This window comes from Brassica oleracea, chromosome C1 (assembly GCF_000695525.1).
Source record: "Brassica oleracea var. oleracea cultivar TO1000 chromosome C1, BOL, whole genome shotgun sequence".
Taxonomy (NCBI): Eukaryota; Viridiplantae; Streptophyta; class Magnoliopsida; order Brassicales; family Brassicaceae; genus Brassica; species Brassica oleracea.
In genome coordinates this window covers 7,064,848-7,089,637 of record NC_027748.1, presented here as the reverse complement: position 1 = coordinate 7,089,637, position 24,790 = coordinate 7,064,848, and the positions used below count along the sequence as shown (strand labels likewise).

Sequence of the window (24,790 nt, the reverse complement as noted above, 5' to 3'; positions counted from 1 at the left end):
ATAAAACCAAGATATTACATAGTCTTTCTTGTTTTTTTTCTACCCAACTTTTCAAGTACATCAACTCTACTTACATGACGGAATTTGAACTCATTTAGCTTTGAAATTTCTATGATGTCTTGTATCATAGAGGCACTCTATGTGTCAAAACAATGTGGTTGATTTTCCAGATGCTTTCTATTTGATTTTATTGAAATGTCTAATGAAATGAATTTCTCTACTTAGGGTCGATTTGGGGAAAGCAAGTCATTAATGATAAAAAGTGAGCTTCAAAAAATTATTGTAGGGTTTACGTTGATCTGATTTCTTCTCTGTTTGATGCAAAAATAATAATCTCTCTGTTCCATAATACAAAATGTTTTGCTTGAATGCACAACAATAAAGAAATTTACTTTTTAAAAAGATAATATTATTAATAATATAAGTTAAAAATAATCTAACCAATCATAAATAATGCTTTAAAATATTATTGGTTAACCAACTTTCAATAAAGTTAAAGTACCTTAAAATTATCAAAAATCTTATATTTTGAAACATCAAAACTTTTCTAAAACATTTTATATTATGAAACGGAGAGAGTATTAGTTGTTGATATGTTTGCTTTAAGAGATTTTTAGATTCTATTAGTGTGAGAACAATTTTTTTTATGTTTAGTATTTTCAGTGTAATATCTTTTTTAAAAATAAAATATGATATGTGTTGAAATTTTATTTTTTTTTATATAAATTTATCATAAAAATTTATGGATTATAGCATGTTTTAAAACAATTTAATTTTTGTTTTCTTTTTATTATTTTATTTTGTCTAAATACCTAATTATGAAAATTTATGTTTCAAATATTTCATTTTGATTATATATGATGATATTATATAATTTATATTACTTTTGTATAATATTAAAAAACTCCAACCATCTATCAGTTAAAATAAAGTACTATGTTTCTAATTGCAATATAGATCATGGAGAATTAAGTAGAGTATTTAATTTTTTTCCTTTTTCAAACTTAATAAATTTCCCTGCTTTGTAAAATAATTTTTTTTATAACTTTCCACATAACATGTATTTTCTTTACACTGGTTTCTTATGTTCAACTATTTAGACAAAATTTATTTTTTAGAATTTACATAAAATCCTATACTTCTCCTTTCGAGAAATGGTTTAGCTTATTTTTGTTTAAAGCTCTTTATTAAATTAGTATACATATATTTCATATTGATACTAGACTTTTAGTAGGTTTTAAGAGGTACATAAGCAGAAGTATAATGATATCACAAAAACATATATATAACACATTAGTAGAGGTTGACTGGCAACTTACGTGGGAGCTATGTTCCACGTTGATGCTAAAGATGGCTAAAGAGCGACACGTGTATCCACGTGAGCCATCTGTTCTCTGTGTTATCTGCCGTTTCAGTACACTCAGAGGTCAAAAAACTTGTTAGTCATTTTTTCGATTCTTCTTCACATTGAAGAAAGATAATTTTAATAACAATCTTATTGATTTTATCAATACATCATTTTCTGTAGCTGTTGAAAATTATCCTCATTGTTTAAAAAAATATTTATTGTTGAAGTTATTTTAGAATTGCATGAGAGAATTATTAAAATCATTTTTATAAAAATTAATTAAAATAATGTAAATTCAAAGAATATTTACGAATTTTGCAAAGCGTCACATATTTGCAGTCGGCGTGCGATGCGCGTAAGCCATGCAACTGTAATAATCTCTCTTTCTCTTCCATGTGTTACGTCTTCCCTTGAAGATTTTGATTTTTCTTTCATAAGAAAATCTTTAGTTTTTTTTGTTTTTTTTTTGTCAATATAAGAAAATCTTTAGTTAATTATTAATTTTTGTAATATACATGTAATATACACGTATACGTATCTCTGTACATTCAATTATATATAAATACGTTTGTAACGTATACACATAAACATGTAGATACGTTCACATCTTGCATGCCGACATTCTCGAGGTCATATTTTTGATCAATGTATCAAGTTTAATTCAGTATGACTTCTCCAAGTTTAGTGATATCGTCAAACATTTTGACAGTGACTTAACATTCGATATTACTAGGTTTTATTAGTAACCAACGAATAATGTAACATAATTTGACTATTCCACGACTGTACTTATTAGTCTCGTATAATAAAAGTACACAAATAATGTGTTTATTGTTTTTATGTTTAAAAATGTATCAAAATGTCAGTATTTGTTTTTATTTTGTCTGTGGGATAAAGGTTTTGACTGAACTAGAGTAGCTAGTTACTCGGTTTAGTAATATAAATCCATGACGAGGTCATGGACTAGATAAAATATGATTACATATACATTCACATGCATATTTATAATTATAACAGTGTATATGTAGAGAGTCGTAGGTATAAATACTGTCCCAAAACGCTACAATTTCATATGGAATATTACAACTGAAAAGCTAAATGAGAAACCGCGTAGAAGAAAAGTTCCTCGAGTTCTACGAGAGTTGGATTTTTCAACTCGAGCAATATCTTCATCAACTCTTAATTGCTCATAACAACATCAACACTATGAGTGAGATCGAGCTTCGAGGTTTGATCTCAAAGCTTACTGCACACCACAAAGCTTACTACACAGCGAAATGGGCAGCCATCGGAGAAGACATTTTAGCCTTCTTTGGACCGGTTTGGCTAAACCCGTTAGAGAAATCTTGTTTTTGGTTAACCGGATGGAAACCATCGACGGCGTTTCGGATGCTCGATAGGCTGAGAAAGTCGTGGAGGCCGACGGTGGTGCTTGTGGAGGCTCAGGTGAGGAGGTTGGAGGAGCTGCGAGTTAAGACGAGGTTCGACGAAGAAAGAATTGAGACAGAGATGGAACGATATCAGGTGGGTCCACAACTGGATTCGTACGGATTTCAGATTTTTAAATTATTTTTTTCTCTTGGGATTAAATGTTCGAATACTTTTTTTTTTAAACCATTAAAATTTGAACTGGGATTCTGGGTTTTTAGAAAAAGAAATATCTAATATGTTTCTTTTTTTTTTTAGAATTTAATTATCATAATTTTATATTTGCATGATCCTATTACCAATGAAAGCAAACGTCAAATATGCAAAGAATAAGTTATTTTTGATTAATAATTTGTACACTTTTGAGGTCGTCTCTAGGTGGCTATGGCTGACAGGAAAATGGTGGAGCTGGCGAGACTTGGATGTCGTGTCGGTGGAGTCGAAGGAGAATCTACAGTGTTGGTTGAGGCGGCGGTGAAGGGATTAGCGACGAGGCTTGAAAAGATGGTGAAGGCGGCAGATTGTGTGCGGCTGAAAACGCTTAAGGGTATTTTAGACGTTTTAGCTCCGCCCCAGTGTGTTGAGTTTTTGGCAGCGGCGGCTGCGTTTCAGGTTCAGTTACGTCGGTGGGGAAACGAAAGGCATAATGTCACTCACTCCTATGGTTCCTGACACATACGTAAGTACTTTTGTTTCGTCCTTGCCATATACCTGTTTTTTATTTTCATATGTATGAACAAAAAAATGAATTAAGTTCCATTACCTCTTTTGAAATCTTCAAAATATTCGAACTACAAAAGAAACATATCCCTGACTGGCTGTCATATTAACTTCGAGAAGTTTCTGTGATAAAACACTGATTACCAATAGGTTGTTTTTGGAATGTTTTTACTACGAGAACTTATACATTTGCTTGTCAATAATTTTGGAAATGCTTGGGAAAATGGCATCTCTTTATCATCACAACTCTTCAACTGATACTTTCCAATTTAAATCATTTTTATTATTTGGAAAAGAATGTTTTGAAAATTGGCTCTTTTCAACATAACTTTTCATTTTGTAAGATAAGACTAAATATAGAATAAAAAGCTAAATCGAATTAGACTGTTACAAGGCGATTCTAATGACTATTGTCGTAATCACCATTTTTCTGCAACTCTCATCGAAGGATGTTGATTCTGTGAAGATCCATGGAAGAGTTCGTTTTCTATAAGACTATAACTCTATTTGCACTGGACTCGTCACTACGGAATATCCGGTTGTGTTCATCCGCAATTGACAACACTTTAATTTGTATCTTGCTTGTGTACACATACTTTCTCCGTAATGCATCTCGAGATCCTGTTTCAAAACAATCTATACGGGTTTTGTTTTTCCTTATAATGGAGAAAATATTCAGATTTACTCACAATGGTAGTTATTTATCTCTTCTTCCAATTTGTTGTTGCAATTTCCGGCATTGACTTCATGACCATGATCGATGACAAGTTGAATTTAGGTTAAATGGTAAGAAACTTATCCTAACAGCTTTGCTTTGGAACAATTGCTATGAAACCATTATGAAAAATGTACTCCCTCTGATTTTAAAAGATGCATATTCTAGACTTTTCACGTATATTAAGAAAACTCATTAAATATGCATTGTTTTTTGTGAATGACAATTTTTCATAACTTTTAGCCAATAGAAATTCAATAAACACCATTAATTTTTTTGAAACTTACAATTTTCATAAACCCATACATTGAAAAAGTAAAAAATGTATCTTTTTGAAACAAATTTTTTTTCCAGAACATACATCTTTTAAGAACGGAGGGAGTATGTCGGAGTCAGGAAATTAGAAGATGATGGATAATCTCTTTTTTTTTTGGTTTCTGTGGAATGAATAAATATATTCGATTCATAATCAAAACTGGGATTGTCCATGTCAACGCAACTACAAAGGTGTTTGATATCTACAGAGACTACATTTGACATCTTTATTGGACATGCAATAATCAATATTGGAGAAATAATTTATTTGTTGTATGACTATGGTTTTAGAATCGTTGAAGATTGGTCATTAAAAATTATTTCTTTCGAAAAAATCATTATATTGGTTCTTTTTCGATGGACATATATATATATATATATCATTAGTAGCAATTGACCAATGTTATACAAGAACAAAAAATAAGAGAAAGTTTTAAGTTTCATTGTATGGTCGATATCCAAACGTGAAAATTGCAATAAGAGAATTAAGAAGAAAGGTTCTTCAAATTTTATTTCATGTCTCTTTTAGCCAAGTGCATGTAACCTATGTTCTCAACGTTTCCCTGCTAGCCGGGAGTTGTAACCATCTCGATGCCCGACTTCGGGTTGATTTTAATTAATATTTATATATTAAAAAAAATATTTTATGTGTTGTAATGGTGTCTCTTATTTTTAGATTTGATTTTGGTTGTATCTTTATTTTTTTCTGTGTAATGTTACATTTTATATGAATATTATAGTGTTCTTAAAATTTATCCGCAATGCTGATTTTTAACATTATTTTGATTTTTAATTTTTACTTATAATTATTTGAACAGTCTTAAAAAATCTGAAAACATTCTTCAACATAATATTTTGAGGTGTAACTTATACTAATAACTATTTTTAGCAATTTTAAAATGTATATATCTACCAGGACAAATCATTAATCTTCGTTTTGCATATATTTCACATTATAATAACAATGCCAAAAATAAACCAGAAGGTTGTCTCTTTAACATATCTAAAAAGTATATAACATTTCACATATAACTGTTTCTAGAAATCCTATAAATTAATTTTTTTTGTCGACACCTATAAATTAATTTAAACATTCTGATTATTATTATTATTATTATTATTATTATTAATAATTTTAAAAACTTAATAGATGACACAAGATATCACTCGGAACCTACCACTAAAACCGCCAGAGACTATAACCGGTTGCAGTGAATATTTCATTCATTTGCATGTTTTAGAGCATGATTAACCATAGAAACTCATTAGAGTTTCTAAAATAATTTTTTAAGTATTAAATGTTAATTAAGAACCTTAGTTAAGAGACACCTAGTTTTTGTGTTCCAATGCTAGTCTTTTTAATTAAAGGTTCTTAAAATACAATGCCACATGAAAACATTTGAGAATTAGAAGATATGCAATAATGGCTACATACTAATAAGCAAACAATTCATGAACCATCGACAAGTACATGCATAAGAAGACACTACTACGACATATTTTCAGCTAATAAAACATATGTGAGCATGAAGACACACAGAGAAAAACGTGCGTCTCTGTTTATATCATTGCAAAGATTAGAGAAATGAAATGAAAATGCAGAACATGCTAACTATCACATAAACAACTTGGCACGCCATTTTGACTTGTGTTTTTATGCAACCACTGTCCTTGAACATCTGCATTGTTTCTCCGTAATGAGAATGCATATCCCTGGACAGAGACACAGGTTCTGAATCTTGCCATTTGAGTGGCTCATTCAAGTCAGCTAAGCCGTTTGAGTTCTTCACATCCAAGCAAGACCCTGAAGAGTTGCTCTGATGAGAAGCATCATCTCTTCTAGTTAAAAATTTAAACCATTTAGAAGACAAAACTGAATGTAACAGAAACAATGAAAAATAATTGAATATACATACATACCTGCAAGTCGAGAGGAGATAAAAGAATGAGGAGTAACTAAAGAATATCTCGCTCTCTCTGCTGAAACACCTAGCTCTTGGTAAGCTAAGTATCTACCATCAGGTACTGATGATAACAGCAATAATCAAACCGTAGATACCCAAAACACCAGCCATAACAACGGGGACGATAGACTTCATCACCAACTCAGGCCTCATCACACCCATAGATGGCACTCCCACACCACTCTTGGCTGTCCCATATGCAGCTCCCATGCCTAGTAAAACAGTCAACTCCGTTACATCAGACAAATAACACAAGATATTATATTTCCAGATCTAGCCTTAGTTTCTGGGGAAAAAAAAAGACAGAGACTTTCTAACAAACCTTGTCCAAAGAAACTAGAATCTGACAAACAGAGTTCGGATACCGCTAAGTCAAATCACATCAAGGCAGATCGGTTCCGAAGCACAAAAAGACTTTTTCTTTAGAGACAACATGGGAACAACAAGCAGAGACAAGAGCAGCGAAACATTTGAGAAACAGAACAGAGATGGAACAGAGAAACGACTTACATGAGAAGACGACGGCAGCGGCAGCGCCGAGGAAGCCGAAGAAAGGAGCGGTTTCATCTCCACTAAACGTAGACATTTCCGACGATTCTGGATCTTAAGATGATTTCTCCTCTGGATTTGATCTTTCTCCTCTCAGATTGAATTTACGCGTTTAAGGTCAAGGGCGATGATGATTGGTGTGAGATGAGAGAAAGAGAGAGAGAGAGAAGAACACGTGACGGTTCTTCTATACTTTAAATAAGATAAATTTCTTCTAATAAAATCCATTTTTCTTTCTTTTTTTTTTTTTAAAATTTCTAATTACCCTAAGAACCTCTTAAGGCTTGGGGATAATCATGGTTTTTGCAGCTCAGCATCACTTATCCACGTATCTTCGGGGTCCGTGATGCATCTTCTACATTATCAGTTGTTAGGTCCATCCACCGAGGTTCCGTACTATACATGACTTCTTCAATCTCTATTTTTTTTTTTTTTTTAACTTATTTTGATACAGACACAAGAACAAGAGAAACAACTTCCAAACATAATCGTAACATAATGACTGACATTCTTCGGTTCACATTCTCAGAACCTTAGTTTACAAAAAAAAAATCTCAGAACCAGATATCATCTCTTCTATGCGTAAAACTCGCTCTACATCAATACATTGAGAGAACCCACCAGCTCTTATAGCTTAAACCTATTTTTGGTAATCCTAGCGGGTCTTCCTTTGAGAAAATCTTTTTTTTTATGTTTTTGGCAATTCTTCCTTTGAGAGTATCATACAAGCAAACCAATAGGAAATAAAAATTAGTCACAATTATTTCATCACAAATAGACACGTGAATACGATATCTGCCTATACTACCGTGCCTCGTTATACAAACACATATCGAAACTCGTTTATATCAAATCCATCAAGAAGCAAACACTAATACAAAACAAACTCAATGTGAAGAATCAAGAACCAAAAGCTCGTATAAGAAAACTGATACAAGAAACCAGAAGAAAAAAAGAAATTTTTTGGTACAACGTATAAGAGAAAGAGCATTTCATTGAGGGTCAAGTTGCTTCAGAGGACAAGATCTCGAGTTCTGCCCACCAAAGAGGAGATGATCTTGGAGTAGCTTTTTCAGGAGTTATGTTAATAACTTGTTTTAGCTGTTCCGCTACATCTTTCATTGAAGGTCGATGTCTCTGGTCTGGTTTCAGACATTCTCGTATCACATCACATATCACTTCAAGCTCTTCTTCTTTGAATGTCTTTAACGATGGGTCTATCATCTCTCCTAAACCGTCATTTTCCAGATGTTTTGATGCCTGAAAAATTGCCAAGTCCATTAATATACGATCATATCTGAAACACTAGGATCCGGAAATTTTAGAAAACATGAACCTCTTTTATAAACAAAAATATTCCGAGAGCAGGTTGTTATAAAATATTTTATTTGAAGAAAAAGCGATTTAAATGCGTACCCATTGTTCGATAGATCCATATTCGTCTGAAAATGAGAGCTTTCCGGAGATTATTTCGAGCATTAAGAGTCCAAAGCTGTGGACGTTAGTCTCCGGTTCTGGAGGTAGTAGCAATGAGGCTTGCTCTAAGTCACCACTCACGTGTTTCTTCGGGTTTAATCTCGCCTCTAAGTTGAAAGGAATCTCCGAGACCTACAAAGTTTGGTTATACAAATCTTTTTAGTGGCTTAAAGACAACATCTCTAAGAGGTTTCTTGATCTGTCAAAACAGTTTCACGTGTTCTTGCGCAGCTTCAGCTTAGAAACATGTAATAACAACACTTTTACAGAAACAAGCTAACCTTGGCTGCGTAGTCATCGGTTAGGTATATTTCAGACGAGTTGAAGTCAGAATGTGCCATGGGAGGGTTCATCTCGTGCATATGTTGTAGACAATAGGCAGTTCCCATTATTATTCTCATTCTTGCGCTCCAATCAAGATGCTCCATCTCCTTATCTGATAGGGCCAAAAACGATATCAACCGAGAGAATATAGACAAGAGAACATCATGAGACCTGAGACCAATGTTTTTTTCTCACCATGCAAATGTTCGAAAAGGGTTCCATTTGGAGCATATTCGAAAACCATCATCCTGTTAAAAGGCTCATCTTCTTCACAGTATCCAATCAGATTCACAAAGTTCTTATGGTTGATCCGAGAAAGTGCATCAATCTACACAAAGATAATATATTATACAATAATAACTCTAGTTCAAAATGATTTTCTTTAATTTGATTTGTTTTTTTAAATGTGTAACTAACCTTTCTACGGTAAGCCATTTCCATGGCTCTAGTCCATTCTTTAGATTCACAAACCGCGGTAGAAGCCACAGCTATCTCAACACCACTCGACAAAGTTCCTTTATACACAGTGTAACCATCAAACGTCTCGATGATGTTGCTGAAATCCTCACACGCTGTTTCTAGCTCAGCCCTATTCAGCTTTGGTACCCCTATGAAGTTTCAGTTTCAACGTTAATGTTCCTCAAAGAAACAGAGTTAAAAATGAAATAAGTCTCTTACCGGTGACAAAAGCTTTCTGTAGTTGTCCACTAAGACCAGTTTTCCAAGGACCTATGCTCTTTACAGCTCTTTTACGGCACAAGAATATAACAGCTACTATAATCAGTAAACCGAGGAAAGAAGCAACCGCGATAACCACATAGAGCCATACATGTTTTGATCCTTTTGACTGTTTATTATCTTGTGGTTGTGGATGATTCTTGGAGGAATCAGAACTAGTGTTCTCATCGGGAGAAGGTGGAGGAGGGACTAAAGGTGGTATTCTCTTCTTTGCGTTGGTCACTGCTGGGAAAGACCCGCTGCTTCGAGGAGAGGCTTCAGTTATAGTCTCTGGAGAAGGACTAGGAGCTTGAGGAGCAGGCTCAGCCGCCAAGTTACTTGTCTCCTCGAGTAACTCACGTCTTTTGAAATCGAACTTACTTGGGAATGCTTTCAAGAAACGTCTTGAAGTTGCTTTGATACGGAATACAAATGCTTCAATCTTTTTAACTCGAATGATATGGTTTCTTGAAATACTGTCAAGAGAGAATCTCCATTTTTAGAAGATCCTATATGGTGTTAGATGAATCAGAATATTATAGAGCTTACCAGTGTCCAAGTTTTCTATTTGCACAGCCAAGAACAGCAAAAGGAGAGTGCAGCAGTTTCATTCTCAGGATCTTTATACTCATATTACTTTGAAATTTGTTACCAGAAAGCAACCTGGAATAGTTCAACAAGGTCATTTTCAAACTATGTTTAAGTAACATTATTTAACACATTTTGTTAAGGACTGAACTATAAACTCACAAGTGTTTTAGCGATAAGACATTGGTTAGCTCGGGTGGAATTGTTCCGGTTAAATCATTGTCTCTCAAACCCAAAAATTCAAGTTTTGAGAAACTCTCATACTCCTTTGGAATCTCTCCAGAGAAATGGTTCTTGGAGAGTTTTCTATAAGAACAAGAAGTGGGTTAGGTCCATAAACCAAGCAAAATTATTTTTAAAAAATTGGAGTTTGACCATTAAAGAGATCCTTACAGAGATCTTAGTTCAATTAGTTGGTTAAGCTCAGGAGCTAACGTTCCTCCCAAAGAACATCCGCTAAGATCCCTATTAAATACACATAGACATTGCTTATCAGAACATTAAGAGATAGTAATGATCTTGCAGCTTTGTGGAACAGAGGAACTTACAGAATCTGCACGTTGCCGTCAACGCAAGTTACCCCTGACCAAGAACAGAGATCACTACTAACATTCCAGTTTGCAAGAGTTCCATGAGGATCCGAGTTCACTCTTTCCCGGAACTTCAACAATGCGTATCCTAAATTTCACCCAAAAATATAAGAACCAAAACCCTAAACAAATCTTAAAAACAAGAAGAAGAATATGGGATTTATTAAAATCTAACCTTGGGGGTTGACAGAAAACGAGAGAGGAGCTTGAAGGGTAATGATCAAGAAGAAGACGTAAGAGTAGTGGAATCCACAACCCATTTTAAGTTTTTTTTTTTACAAACAACACTATACTAATTTTTTTCCTAATTTACAAATCAAAATCCAAAAATATCTCGAATATCAGGGTCCTTGATCATTTTCCAGGTTTTGAAAATTAATGTCACAAAACCCTTTTGATCGCAGTATACATATCTTGGATCTATCTCTCGTTGTTTCTTAATACCTGACAAGACAAAAAAAAAAGTAGATGAACATCATAAACAATAATTACGAAAGGGATAAGTTCTCGAACAAGCAATGTACAGAAAACCCCTAAAATTATATATTTTCCTCTTTTAGACGAAGAACCTTGCAAATTACGTAAAGGAATCAAGCAAATGATTGGAAGGTTAAAAAAACTTACTGTAAAAAGGAATTGCTTATAATGCGATTTTGTTATGTTTCTGGAAAAGAAGAAAGCATGGAGCAGGTAGGGCAAGAAAAATGTTGGTGTAGGGGATTTAAGAAATCAAAATATTTCCAGAAAAATCGATAACAATTATATAAACAAATCCAATCTTTTAATAAAATAAAAAATCGAATTCTTGTTTTTGCAGGATGATGATGATGATGATCTAGAGTATTCTCTCTTCGATCATCTTTGGTCTCTCTAGGGGCCAAAGGGTGGTGGTGCCTTCTCTCTCCTCCCTCTCCCTTTTCTTCCCCTATCTCTCTCTGCAGAATTTTGTATTCCTTTTAAATTATTTTGCAATAAAAAATTCCAATTTCTTCAATCACTAATTCCTTGTAATTTTGCTTTTAGTTTACATACTTTGCATTAATTATAGATGCTTAGTTCTTCTAATTGAATCATAGATGATTATTGTACTCAGCCACGTCACCTTATTGTTGTGTAAATATTTTAAAGTAAATTAAAATAATTATGTTTTGTATTTCCTTTATTATAAAAAGTAGTGTAGTAGGGACCAATGAGACGTGCCTGCCTTATACTTTACTACTAGTAGTAGGGCCGGTAATAAAATAGTAAATATTACTGACCGTTGGATATCATATCATTTAATCTAACGGTATAAAACAGTTTTCAAGTCGTTATCTATAATTAGCACTGTCACACAAGATAAATGTTTTTTTTTCAGTTGATGTCATGTGCACTTGTGCATGAACCATCATTATTCATCACTACATGCCTCCCATAACTTCTTATTTTCTTAATATATATTTTCCGTCAATTTCAAATGTGTTAAGACAAAAAAAAAGTCAAATACAACATAAAGGTATATGAGATTATTATAACTCCTAACTTTGTTTTCATATATGGGGATTTTAATTATTCTAAAGCAATTGATATAAACCCTGGTTTTATAGACTAAATATTTTCATTGTAGAGGTAAGAAACTCAAACCGCAGCTCAAATTTTTGAATCGATGCTATGAACCAGCTTGGTTATATTGTGTGAATGTCAGAAATGGTTATCCACATAATGCGTGTTTTATCAAACATCAATAATATTTAGGTCTTCAATTACAAAACATGTGGTCGGAAAACAAATGCCACAATCACAATTACACGCACTCTCACACACAAAATTTTCAGGTAAATTTGTGTTGCCTGCAAAAAAAAAAAAGAGAGGCAAATTCTAAAGATATTTATTTAATTTTATAAAAGAAGAAATTTCTCTTGTTTTTATGTATTTTGCTGGCGAGAGGGATGAACAACCAGCTCCTGCATTGGGATTTCATAAAAAAGAAGATAAATTAATTAGATGTTCACTAATACACATTTCTTTAAATAAATTTGATTTTCTGTTAGGAAAAAATAAATGTGCAAAGAGTATTTAATACCTGAGAATAACGAACGTGATCGTTGTGAACATAAGATGTTTTAACGATCGTTTCCCATTTTGTAGATTCAAGAATTTCCTGATCCAGTTTCTTAGTACCAACTTGACCTAAAGCGACGCCGTAAGGTTTAGGGCTCACCGGCGGGAGGAGTGTTCGTCGGAGCCAAGACCGAGACGGGGTTTCCGGTAAGGGTGGTGGAGAGATCGCCGCCGCCGTGTATTCCGGCGACGTTTTCAAAAGACTCCCTGACCTGTTGATGCTGCTGCTTTTTCTTCTGTTTACTTCCTCCACAAGGAACCTCGAGTCGTGCATTGTCGTCGTCCGTTGGATCCTGGAAGGAGTTGAGGTCGAGTTTCTAAACACTCTGATTTCTCCAGAATGTGAGTAGTTAGGAAGAATCTCTCTTCTTGTTCTCGGTGGATACAGTTCTTGAGACTTGCTTATTCCTCTGTTTAGCCTCTTGAAGCTCTCTGGTTTAACCGGAGCTCCGACAAAACCGGTTTCCGAACAAGAGGTTCGGTACGGAGAGATAAAACCGGAAAGACGCCTAGTCGACCAGTTTGGTATCCCGGTTTGCTCCCCCGAATGTTTCAAATTCCGGTTTAGTTTTGTATCCAAAGGAACCGGGTTTGAAAACTTGAACGAGTTCCTAGCACATAGCCTTGGCAAGAATCCACAAGCTTTCTTGATAGTGACTTCAGGGAGGATTCGGTGATCATCATCATCATCGTCTTCGCTTTCATCATCATCTTCGATGTTTAAATCATCGTAAAGACTCTGAACAATAGCGAAATGTTCATGCTCAGCTACTAATTGACGTCTTTGGCGAACTCCAAGAGCTTCTCTGTTCTGTACGGTTTGCTTCTGTTCTGAGGAGTTGTAAGAAGAAGGAGATTGGTGCTTCTGATGTGTGAAAGCCATTGCTTTAGCAGCTGGTAAGAACCTCGACATCATTAGATCGAGACTTTCTCTAGACGAGACATCTTCAGATCTCTCACCGTTCATCTCGATGTCGCTCACTCCACTTGTGCTGCAGTTAACAGAGAAGCTTCCAGTAGAAGAAACAGTATCTTCTTCTTCGTCTTCGTCTTCGTCTTCGTCATCGGTTTCTAGTAAGCCTGATTCTTGAATCAATGTAGCCATGTCATCTTTTGGTTTTCCAGGGATCTGTTCCCAAACAAAAGGAACTGAAGCTGGTTCCGTGAGATGATCGAAACTCTGGTCTGGTAATACAAAAGCAGGCGTTTCTTGTTCTTTGCTCGGCTCTGGTCTTGTAATGACTGTCTTCTTGTTCTCTGATTCACCTGAATGCTCTTTTTTACTTGACATTCGTCTTATTGATGGTAATGGAGCATACAAATTCAGCTTCTTCCCCTCCATTCTTGAAAAATAAAAAGATTTTCAAGAAACCTAATCTCTCTTTTGTATAAGCAAAGATCAAACAATTAAAGAACTAAAAATGAGAAGAGCATAAAATATAGAAACTAACATGAAAATGAAAAGACGTCAAGTTAGCTCAAGCAATAACCAGGAACCATTTTACCAAAAAAAAGAACCAGGAACCACTGGATGGATCTCTTCTTCTGTTGTGTTTGTGATTGTAGTTGTTCTTAATAATGTAGCCGATTAAAAAGAAAAGAAAAAAGGAAAAATAAATAGAAATAGAATTATTGTATATATCGCCGAATGTTTGGGGCCGAGATTGAAGGCTTGAGTTTAGGGAAATAGCAGATGAATTTAGATAAAAGATTGTTGATAAAAAAGACTTTTCTATTTTATTTTATTTTATTTTCTCACTTAAATTCAATTTCTCAATATGTTGGTCTCAGAGGGAATTTAATGTAAGATACTATGGTTTCTTTTCATATAATTGAGCTTAAATCAATCAATCAATCCCATCACCGGCACACCGCAATATTTGATTGAAAATTAATAATGAGATCAACAACTATTTTTGTTTTGATGTTGGAACTTAAAGTGCTTTCACAAAAAAAATTGAATATGTTTAGACATAGAATACAAGAAGATCAGAGATAAAATTGGCATTAGTGTAAATGATTCCCCAGGCAAAACGTGAGGAGTGGTTGTGTTTCAACTATTCTCTTTCAAAAGCAATAAAACAAATAAAATAAAGTAAAAATGAGAAAAGACTTTTATGTGAGCCAAATAAGCAGTAAGTGAAGTGGACCAACTTCATTGGTAATGGAACACATGTTTTTCTGTCCTTTTCCGAGAGCCACACACAATGTTTCATGATGGTGCACTAATTTTCTTTCTTTTTCTCCGAATGCATTGATTGACTTTTTTTTTCAAAGTTTCTTTCAAAAATGTCTGTTTGGAGCTGAACACTCTTCATTCTTCAAACGTTCGATTAATTCATGTTTAACAATTTTTTTGGTGACTGCTCACAAACAAATTAACGCTAACTGTGAGTTGGCCTGGCCTCATATTTGAAATCTTGAATGATCTAATAGGAATTTGGGAGGTGACTTTGTTCAAAACAGTTTGTTATTTAAAAAAAAAAGAGTTTAAATTACAAGGCTTAGACATGGTTTTTAAAAAATGCACGGGCCTACAAGTTGAAAACCTACTATCATAAAAAAAAGCAACGAACGAATTAACACTTGACTTTACATTGTGTACATGGAAACACAACGTTCTTATTTTATAGGTAGAGTCGTTTTAATGGAAAAAAAAAACATTATTTTAACAACTTCGTTTTGAGCTCTTATACATACATCAAGCGATACCAGATCTCGAAATTTACTTGTTAATATAGATCAATCATGACTGAAATAGCAGTAAAATAAATAAATTACAGTATAAGTTAAGTTTACGTATACAAAAAGAGGAAGGATAAACCGTTTAAAAGGCAATCGAGAACTTGAGAAATACACTAATAAAATAAACATATCAATAACAGAGAAGCTTGAGAAATACACATTATACACTTGAAACAAAATATTTAAAATTTACGTCTCCTTGTGTTTTTCTTATTCTTTCTGAAAGAGAAAAGTGAAATTAGTTTAGTTGACCAAAAATCCCTAAATTTGCGGGAAGGGAGTATCTTTCACGTGGCAAACCACTCACAGTCATAATGCCCCACCAACACACTCAATCTGTGACAAGGCCCAGTAGCCCATATCATTAGACCCAACGAGAACACTTGCAAAAGCAATAAAACAAGCCTCTTCTTCTTATTTTTGCTTTCAGAAAATAGAGAAGTCTCGTTTGTCTAGTTTTCTCAAACTTATAAATATATATCAAATTTTTAATGTTTTTTTTGGTAACAATGTTAAACCTTTATTACCATTTTCAATTTTTTAATGTTAATTGTCACATTTTACAGAAACTAGCAAGAGAAACCTAAATAAACGTATACTATTGTTTATATATATATATATATTTTTTTTTTTTTTTGAGGTACTCAGTTTGAAATACTAAACGTGTTACAAAAAAAAAAACTTATACTATTGTTTATATATAAATAGAACATATTTATTGCAAATAGTTTACATATATTCTTAATATATATTTAAATATAAATATGAATATAATAATAATTAAGCAACCCAAAATATTAATATTATAATTAATAAATATTTTAAAACAAAAAAATTGAGGTACTCAGTTTGAAATACTATTACATAAATATTCAAAATTTTGAAATATTTATTTGTTATATTATTAATATTTTAATATAATATTTTGAAAAACTTCATGTAATTAAATTTCTTGCGGTATAAGTTTATGCCTTTACCAATAGAGGTGTCAGGTTCAAGTTTCAACAGCTCTGCATGAAAGAGATTTATCGATCGATTGGTTGTTTATGAGTTTCAGTCAAGAACTTCTTGAATTTAAAAAAAAAGAAAGAGAAATAAGAAATAGAGATGAGGATGTTCTAAAAGATCTGGTACTACTCACTAAGTAGAGTTTATAACATAATAATTCATAATACAATTAAAACACAGAGTTAACAAACAAAAATTAGTTCAATCTTGAAACGTACCTTGTTTTTCAAACACAGGTATCAAATCTAAAAGCCACGACTCGTACGGATTAGTAGAAAGACAATGGATTCGTGATTTCTCGAGCTTTCTTTCCGTTATTTCAAAGATCACTAATTGAAGCAAATCTTCAATAGCATTATTTATATTTCTTACATAGGTTTTTATCTATTTCTAATAGCACAAGAAACGTACGCAAGAAACCAAAGACATGCTTTACTAACACAAGGCTACTAAACCAACGATTTATATAACTTTATATATATCTTTAACTATAAAACCAAAGATAACTATAATTAACTAAACAGAAGTAGAGTGTCCCATCTTCTTCTTCGTAAGCTTAGCAAGTGATACGAGATTATACCTAATAATGGTATCAACAAACAATATTGTATCTTCTTCGCTATTTCCTTCCGGCACATCCACTATGTAACTTTCCACCACCACCGTCTTGTCCGACTCATCATCAGGCGACGCAACCACCATTGTCTTCGATGTGAAATTTACAAGCCTATGGTTACCACCAATGATACTTACTACCATCACGTGAGACTCGTCGTCTAGCTCGTCGAGTCTCTCCGTGCTGAAATCACCTGGAACGCCGGAGACTAACGCCACGTCCCGAACGGAGCCTTCTCCTCCGTCACCGTCGCCGTTAAAGCGAATGGTGCAACTCTTAACGAAGCGTTTGTAAGCTTGGGGTCTGTCGAAACGACGTAATATTGACCACACTAGTGATAGTGGTGCTTCGATGGTTTCGACTACGGTTGAACGACATCGTTTTCGCTCAGAACTTTCCATTTTATGTTTCTTTGGAATGGGGTTTTCTGACTTGTCTTTTATATATTTTTGTGACTAGCTTTAGAATTTTCGTATGATTTGTCAATTTCTACTAAAGTGTATCGAACGAAACTACATATAAATGAAGTAAAACACCGACTAAAATAGATTTTTTACGTTTCGTCATGTTATGTGAAACTTTGGAGTTCGATTTGGATTCCTCTTACTATATACTAACAAAAGAAATGATGTACATGATGATGATAAATTATTGAGAGAGTTATGACCTTTTATGTAATTACTTTTTATATAAGGATGTATAGACAAATAACTAAAGATTGTATTAGGTCAACTATGCGTATAAGAGGCAAACGCCTACTACGACATTGAATAAGAAAACCCTTTATACCAAACTAGAGTTTTGACATGGTATCAGAGCTATAACCTAAAATTATAGGTTTTCGATTCTTGACCTACTATATCTTCATTCCTTTCATCTAAGTATTTTTGATTTCTTTATCAAGGTACTCTTCGTTCTACGACTATGACTGGAGAAGATTCTAGTGGAACCAGGGAAGGTTCTACTCTCACATCCAAGCCTCGAACAGGAGGTAGGCGAAGGATTGATCCCTACGATTTGTCGTCAAGCGATAACCCTGGATCTATCATCTCTCAATCACAGCTTCGAGGACCAAATTATGATGAATGGTCTTTGAATATCCGACTAGCTTTACGCGCAAGGAAGAAGTTTGGTTTTGCTGATGGTAGTATTCCCAAGCCTGATGATGACTCTGACGATATTGATGATTGGTGGGCGAATAATGCCATGGTAGTCTCGTGGATTAAACTCACGATAGCTCCGGATCTGAGCAGTTTGTTATCGCATCATGAAGTGGCGCATGATCTCTGGATGCATATTCAGAAGCGGTTTTCTGTGAGAAACGGTCAGCGAGTACAGAGAATTAAAACTGAACTTGCGAACTGTCACCAGAAGGGTTCGGCCGTCGAAGCTTACTACGGCAAGTTGACGAAACTTTGGACAAGCTTGGCCGATTTTCAAAGGGAAAAAAACTGCAGAAGAAATAGCTAAGGAACGCGAAGAAGACAAACTTCATCAGTTTTTGATGGGACTTGACGAGAATCTGTTTGGTGCTGTGAAATCCTCTCTACTCTCGCGTGATCCATTACCTTCTCTTGATGAGGCCTATCAGGTTGTTGTGCAAGATGAGGAATCAAAACGTGGAAGTCGCATGATAGAAGAATGCCCTGAAGGTGCGAGCTTTGCAGTTCAAACTGCTTCATCGGGTTCCCGCCAACGACATCAACCTGAACTCAGAGATCCTTCGGCGCTATGTACTTTGTGTGGAAGAACTGGACATCTTGCTCAAAACTGGTTTCGCAAGATTGGATACCCAATCTGGTGGGGAAGTCGATACCGTGAGCCACCTTCAACCACACAACCTGACCGCATAACATCTTCTGGCTCTTTTCACTCTGCTCCAACGAACTCTGTTCCTCCAAATTCGTCATCAACATGTCGTCCTGAACAAGCACGAGCTAATCAGGTGCTTGCGACTGCTCTGATTTCATTAGCGATGACTGCCATAACTGATGCTGATCGTGTGGGTTTCACGGGATTGAATGATCAACAATGGAGGACTCTTGTTCATATGCTTAACGATCGTAATTCTGGTGATCACGATCATCTCTCAGGTATGTATTTCTCTGGATCTTAGATTATAGATTCTGGAGCCTCGAATCATATGACTGGTACTCTTGATTTTCTTACGGATATTGGTGATATGGCTCCAATGCGTATCAAACTTCCTGATGGTCGTTTTACTACTACAAATCGACAAGGAAAAGTCTACCTTGGTTCTCAGCTACGTTTGATAAACGTGTTCTTTGTTGAGGGATTGGATTGTCATCTCATCTCTGTATCTCAGTTAGCGAAAGATAATGGTTGTATCGTCCAGATGTCTGATAGAATTTGTGTTGTTCAGGACCGCATTACTCAAAACCTGATTGGAGCAGGTAAGGAGCTAAACGGATTGTATTTCTTTTGTGGAGTGGCAGTTGCAGCGATGACACAAACTCAGACCCTACCAGCAATGGAAGTGTGGCATCGTAGATTTGGGCATCCACCCTCGACCGCAATGGAGATGATGCGTTTTCCAGATTCTAATAGTAGTTTCACTTTTGATTCGAAGACTTGCGATATTTGTATTCGAGCTAAACAATCCAGAGATTCTTTTCCTATAAGCATTAATAAAACTACAAAGGTTTTTGAGTTGATTCATTGTGATCTTTGGGGTCCTTATCGAACACAAGCTTTATGTGGATCACGTTATTTTCTCACTATTGTTGATGATTTCTCGCGAGCTTTATGGATCTATTTACTGCCGGATAAATCAAAGACGATGAAAACTCTCAAAAATTTTATTGCGTTTGTTGAAAGACAATTTGGACGCAAGGTAAAGATTCTTTGTAGCGACAATGGTACTGAGTTTGTTGCATTACGCGGTTTCTTTAAGGACAAAGGGATTGTACACGAGACGTCATATGTTGACACACCACATCAAAATGGTCGGGTTGAGCGGGAACATTGACATATTCTAAATGTCTCTAGAGCACTTCGGTTTCAAGCAAATCTCCCTGTCGAATTCTGGGGATATTGTGTGCTTGCAGCATGCTACTTGATTAATCGCACACCAACGGCTATTCTCAAAGGAAAATCACCATACGAGATATTGTATTCGCGACCTCCTCCACTTGATCATCTGCGAGTGTTTGGTAGCTCATGTTATGTTCATAATCAGAGACATGGAGGGGATAAATTCGCGCCTCGGGGAACTCCTTATGTGTTCATTGGGTATCCATTTGGTCAGAAAGGTTGGATTGTATATGATCTTGACACTGGCAGGATATCTACATCACGTGATGTGGTTTTCAGGGAAAATGAATTTCCATTTGCCACAACAGTTACTGAAACGTCCTCCTCTCTGCAATCTCCTTTGATACAGCAACATACTAGTATCGATGATGATCCTCCGCTGTTTGATTGTCCTGCCTCTGTTCCGTCTCCTTTGACGGAGTTGTTGCCTGGCCCTGTCTTGTCTACCACAACTCTGGCTACACTGGTTCCTTTATCTGAACCCAACAACACTGATGATCTTCTTTCCACGCCAAGATCATCCTCTACTACACAACCTGAGCAAGATGATTCAAGTTCATCTTCTCCAGTGTCTCTGCAAGCTCCAATAGTGGTTGCAGAGATATTATCTGATTCGTCGTCTCCTCATATTCTTGATGAAACAGAACTTGGGAGAGGCCGTCGGAATAAAATTCCTTCTACACGTCTACATGGCTATGTTACCAATACGACCCATGCTGGATCAGACAGCGATTTTACGGAGTCGTTGTGGTACCCTATTGATGATTATGTTGATTGTACTCGTTTTTCTCCAGAACATCAGGCTTTCCTTGCAGCTATCACATCTGGTGTGATCCCTAAGACTTATGCTGAAGCCTTTACCGATGAGAAATGGCCTGGGGCAGTTGGGAACGAGATTGATGCCTTGGAAGACAGAGGTACTTGGACGGTGGTGACATTACCGGTTGGAAAGAAAGCATTAGGCTGCAAGTGGGTTTTCACTATAAAATATCGCGCTGATGGAACTATAGAACGATATAAAGCGAGATTGGTAGTCCTGGGAAATAATCAGACTGAAGGAGATGATTACGAAGAAACGTTTGCACCAGTGTGTAAGATGGTTAGTGTCCGCTCTTTCCTGCAAGTCGCTGCCTCTCGTGATGGGAAGTCCATCAAATGGACGTCCACAATGCCTTCTTACATGGAGATTTGGACGAAGAAGTTTACATCAAGTTTCCACCAGGCTTTCGAACTCCTGATACGACGCAAGTCTGTCGCTTACATAAGTATCTCTACGGACTTAAACATGCACCTCGTTGTTGGTTCGCTAAGCTCTCCGAGTCTCTTAAGGAGTATGGTTTTATTCAGGATGTCTCAGATTACTCCTTATTTACCTTCGTACAAGGTGAGGTCAGACTTCATGTTCTCGTCTATGTGGATGATCTACTCATCACTGGGAGCTCTCCTGCAGCAATTCAAGTTTTTAAAGAATATTTGAGCTCATGTTTTCATATGAAGGACCTTGGGCACTTGAAATATTTTTTGGGCATTGAAGTGGCTCGAAGCTCTACTGGGATCTATCTATGTCAACGCAAGTATGTACTCGACATCATCTCCGACTCTGGTCTTCTTGGTGCCAAACCAGCTTCTCATCCTATCGAACAGAATCATCAATTGGGCAAGTCAACAGAGGCGCTTTTACCGAATCCATCATTGTATCGGCGTCTTTTTGGTCGACTGATATATCTTGGAACGACTCGCCCAGACCTATTGTATGCTATACACTGCTTATTCCGGTTTATGCATAAACCGACTACTGAGCATTGGGATGTTGCACTAAGAGTTGTACGATATCTGAAAGGTAATCCGGGACAAGGTATTTTGCTCCGTTGGGATTCTGATCTTCGTCTGTCTGCTTGGTGTGATTCTGATTGGGCAGCATGTTCTTCTAGTCGTTGGTCTCTTACTGCCTGGTTCATTCAACTTGGTAGCTCTCCGGTGTCCTGGAAAACACGTAAACAGGATCGTGTCTCGCGTTCATCAACAGAAGCTGAATATCGCGCCATGGCAGACACGGTGAGTGAAATTATATGGCTGCGTGCTCTATTAGAGACACTTGGAGTCGACTGTTCTGCTGGTGTAACTCTTCACTGTGACAGTATGTCTGCGATATATCTGAGCAAGAACCCGGTTTTTCACGAGCAAACAAAGCATATTGAAAAGGAGTGTCATTTCATACGAGACGAGATTCTGCGAGGGGTGATCATTCCAAAACATGTTTTGACAACTACTCAACTTGCGGATATTCTTACTAAGGCTCTAGGACGCAAGGAGTTTGAATCTTTTCTCTCCAAGTTGGGTATTTGTGATCTCCACACTCCAAACTTGAGGAAGGGTATTGAGAGAGTTATGATCTTTTATGTAATTACTTCTTGTATAAGGATGTATAGACAAATAACTAAAGATTGTATTAGGTCAACTATGCGTATAAGAGGCAAACGCCTACTACGACATTGAATAAGAAAACTTTTTATACCAAACTAGATTTTTGACATAAATAGATCGTTAACACTAACTAAATGATTTGTACGTAATTTAATAGTTTAATATACCATATATATAGCAAAGTTACAATATCACGTTTGGCGAATATATAGTAGTATCCATAATTTCATTCGATGAATCCAGTTAACTGCTTGGAGCAAAACAAAATCTGAGTTCAACTTTCGACGTAAGTTTTTTCCTTATTAACTCTTTTCTTTGAAAAAAAAGGGTCTGTAAAACTTATCTAGCAACAATAAAAGGTCTAAAAACTTCTATAAAAAATTGGGCATGCGGCATGCCGACATAGTGCCAAGTTGGCACTGCCAACTGACAGATAATACATATTTTTAGGTAAACCAATTATGCATGCAATACATGGCATGATTTTATTAATCTGTTGATGTTATCCATGACATGATGAAAATGTTTTATTGTATGCAATATGTACATCCTGATTCCTGAAGTAGATAATTGGATTAAAGATCCGAATGGTAACGACGGATTTGGTAATATAAGCGGGACGGAATTGAAGTGCGGTGCGGTCCAATAGCGGTTCGTGCGGTTTGCGAGATAAATGCAGTTTTATTAAAAAAGGTAGTGCGGTTTTGTTGAAAAAATACTGCGGTTTTGTTGGAAAAATAATGTTGTTTTGATATAAAAATAGTGTAAAAGATATATAATAATAATACAAGTTTCTATTAAAAAAAATATAATAATACAATTAAAAAATAGTTTTTTTGCTTAGTGATAATGTAATAATAATATTTTTTATAAAAACTGTTTAGTATTTGTTTGATTTAAATATTTGGATATTAATTTTAAGAAATGTAAAAATATTTTTTGAATGCTACAATAAAGATATAATAAATACAAAACAACTTTATTGTATAGTTTATTTATGAGTTAAGATGTGCAAGGTAAAAATACTACATGTTTGCCTCATTTAATTTATCAAAAACAAGAAAGATTATTAGCTTTATTACAACTCATATAAAACATTTAGTACGAATGTAAACATACTAGGGCCTTTTAGCGAACATACTAATTATTAATCTGTAAATATAGTATAATACAGTTACATGTACATCGACTACAAAAAAACACACTTAGAAGCCTTGCATTATTTTTTATTTTTTTATTTTTTTGCTAACTAAAACAAATATCAGATAAATACAATAACTTTAATATATAATTTTTGCTCTTAAAGAAAATATTCAAAAAGAGTAAAATTTCATATTTTTATTTGTATTATGTTGATTACATTATATATCACATTCATGATACTTAAACATTTCGTCGTTTATCATTTTTAAAAAGTTTTTTGGCCCATTTTTTTTTTCTTGTAATAAATACTGTAACTGCACTATTTTTTGGCAACCTGTAACTGCACTATTTAATTTATTATTGCACTAAAACAAAAATTTAATGTTGGACAGATCAAGAAAAAAAATAAAAAAAAGATCAAATTATCATTTGGTGCGGAATAGTGAAAAACACATGGTAATAGGTGCTGGCCAACAAAAGGCGGTTTTGGGAGTTATTACTCTGTTTAGAAAACCGCAAATTAGTTAATAAATGTGTGATTGGTAAATTAAAGCCGTTTTCAAATTCCGCACTAGAAAACCGCACTTGAAGACGTCGCCATTCATTACCTAAGAGATTATGACCTATATTCCTTAACAGATCAGATGCCAATTTTCATCATGACATCCAAAATTACGAAGAAAGTATAGCATTAGTAAACCAATTTTTAAAAGAGTGTAATTGTGACACCCCGACCCAGGATAGCTGAAATGGTCGGCGATATCATGACACTTGTCTCCAGCCACAAGGCCGAAACAATGTGTCTTTAGAATTCCAGGACGTCTTTGACAAAAACCCACCAATATGAGCCGAACCTAAAATGAAAAGAGAAGAAGGAGGGGTGAGCATTTCGACAAAAACTCAGTGAGGGAAGCTCCAAGAGCCCCGAAATCAATCACCAACAATCATCACACAACATAGCATAAG

At 35.1% G+C, this 24,790-nt stretch overlaps 5 protein-coding genes across 8 annotated transcripts; 1 reads left to right on the top strand and 4 right to left on the bottom strand.

Annotated features, from left to right (window-relative positions):
- The first annotated feature begins 2,446 nt into the window (after window positions 1–2,446).
- On the top strand, window positions 2,447–3,448 carry LOC106330321. The gene is made up of 2 exons (XM_013768813.1): window positions 2,447–2,872; window positions 3,155–3,448. Exons 1-2 carry the CDS (start codon window positions 2,447–2,449, stop codon window positions 3,446–3,448), a joined length of 720 nt encoding a protein of 239 aa, XP_013624267.1.
- Window positions 3,449–5,904: 2,456 nt separating this feature from the next.
- Window positions 5,905–7,241, bottom strand: LOC106343582 (V-type proton ATPase subunit c1-like). 3 transcript variants are annotated; one of them, XM_013782845.1, is made up of 4 exons: window positions 7,001–7,241; window positions 6,813–6,833; window positions 6,447–6,702; window positions 5,905–6,365 (listed from the first exon to the last, which is right to left on the bottom strand). In XM_013782845.1, the coding sequence occupies exons 1-3, from the start codon at window positions 7,074–7,076 to the stop codon at window positions 6,545–6,547; spliced, it is 255 nt and encodes an 84-aa protein (XP_013638299.1). In that variant the 5' UTR covers window positions 7,077–7,241; the 3' UTR covers window positions 5,905–6,365; window positions 6,447–6,544. The 3 variants fall into 3 exon arrangements, with proteins under 3 accessions (XP_013638299.1, XP_013638291.1, XP_013638308.1); XM_013782837.1 differs by having other exon boundaries at window positions 5,905–6,362; XM_013782854.1 differs by having other exon boundaries at window positions 5,905–6,343.
- Window positions 7,242–7,816: 575 nt separating this feature from the next.
- Window positions 7,817–11,678, bottom strand: LOC106315686 (probable LRR receptor-like serine/threonine-protein kinase MRH1). The gene is made up of 12 exons (XM_013753489.1): window positions 11,359–11,678; window positions 10,910–11,178; window positions 10,693–10,822; window positions 10,538–10,609; window positions 10,307–10,450; window positions 10,106–10,219; window positions 9,518–10,032; window positions 9,257–9,447; window positions 9,035–9,167; window positions 8,797–8,951; window positions 8,456–8,647; window positions 7,817–8,299 (listed from the first exon to the last, which is right to left on the bottom strand). The coding sequence occupies exons 2-12, from the start codon at window positions 10,992–10,994 to the stop codon at window positions 8,042–8,044; spliced, it is 1,989 nt and encodes a 662-aa protein (XP_013608943.1). The 5' UTR covers window positions 10,995–11,178; window positions 11,359–11,678; the 3' UTR covers window positions 7,817–8,041.
- Window positions 11,679–12,436: 758 nt separating this feature from the next.
- LOC106326401 lies at window positions 12,437–14,576 on the bottom strand. Of its 2 annotated transcripts, XM_013764398.1 has the most exons (3): window positions 14,286–14,576; window positions 12,797–14,177; window positions 12,437–12,677 (listed from the first exon to the last, which is right to left on the bottom strand). In XM_013764398.1, exons 2-3 carry the CDS (start codon window positions 14,174–14,176, stop codon window positions 12,639–12,641), a joined length of 1,419 nt encoding a protein of 472 aa, XP_013619852.1. In that variant the 5' UTR covers window position 14,177; window positions 14,286–14,576; the 3' UTR covers window positions 12,437–12,638. The 2 variants fall into 2 exon arrangements, with proteins under 2 accessions (XP_013619852.1, XP_013619845.1); XM_013764391.1 differs by having other exon boundaries at window positions 12,797–14,576.
- Window positions 14,577–16,919: 2,343 nt separating this feature from the next.
- Window positions 16,920–17,726, bottom strand: LOC106300175 (abscisic acid receptor PYL13). Its single transcript, XM_013736271.1, has one exon. The coding sequence runs from the start codon at window positions 17,602–17,604 to the stop codon at window positions 17,104–17,106; it is 501 nt and encodes a 166-aa protein (XP_013591725.1). The 5' UTR covers window positions 17,605–17,726; the 3' UTR covers window positions 16,920–17,103.
- Window positions 17,727–24,790: the final 7,064 nt, after the last annotated feature.

What these genes read in the sequence shown, in the direction of transcription:
- LOC106330321 (XM_013768813.1), top strand. Translation starts at nt 2,447, where the DNA reads ATGAGAAACCGCGTAGAAGAAAAGTTCCTCGAGTTCTACGAGAGTTGG. An exon ending in CAGAGATGGAACGATATCAG is followed by an intron (nt 2,873 to 3,154) that starts GTGGGTCCACAA and finishes GGTCGTCTCTAG; the next exon opens with GTGGCTATGGCTGACAGGAA.
- LOC106343582 (XM_013782845.1), bottom strand. Translation starts at nt 7,076, where the DNA reads ATGTCTACGTTTAGTGGAGATGAAACCGCTCCTTTCTTCGGCTTCCTC. An exon ending in CGCTGCCGTCGTCTTCTCAT is followed by an intron (nt 6,834 to 7,000) that starts GTAAGTCGTTTC and finishes TCTGTTTGTCAG; the next exon opens with ATTCTAGTTTCTTTGGACAA. An exon ending in TTCTAGTTTCTTTGGACAAG is followed by an intron (nt 6,703 to 6,812) that starts GTTTGTTAGAAA and finishes CTGTTTTACTAG; the next exon opens with GCATGGGAGCTGCATATGGG.
- LOC106315686 (XM_013753489.1), bottom strand. Translation starts at nt 10,994, where the DNA reads ATGGGTTGTGGATTCCACTACTCTTACGTCTTCTTCTTGATCATTACC. An exon ending in CTAATTGAACTAAGATCTCT is followed by an intron (nt 10,451 to 10,537) that starts GTAAGGATCTCT and finishes TTGTTCTTATAG; the next exon opens with AAAACTCTCCAAGAACCATT. An exon ending in AAATGGCTTACCGTAGAAAG is followed by an intron (nt 9,168 to 9,256) that starts GTTAGTTACACA and finishes ATCTTTGTGTAG; the next exon opens with ATTGATGCACTTTCTCGGAT.
- LOC106326401 (XM_013764391.1), bottom strand. Translation starts at nt 14,176, where the DNA reads ATGGAGGGGAAGAAGCTGAATTTGTATGCTCCATTACCATCAATAAGA. An exon ending in ATCACGTTCGTTATTCTCAG is followed by an intron (nt 12,678 to 12,796) that starts GTATTAAATACT and finishes ATCCCAATGCAG; the next exon opens with GAGCTGGTTGTTCATCCCTC.
- LOC106300175 (XM_013736271.1), bottom strand. Translation starts at nt 17,604, where the DNA reads ATGGAAAGTTCTGAGCGAAAACGATGTCGTTCAACCGTAGTCGAAACC.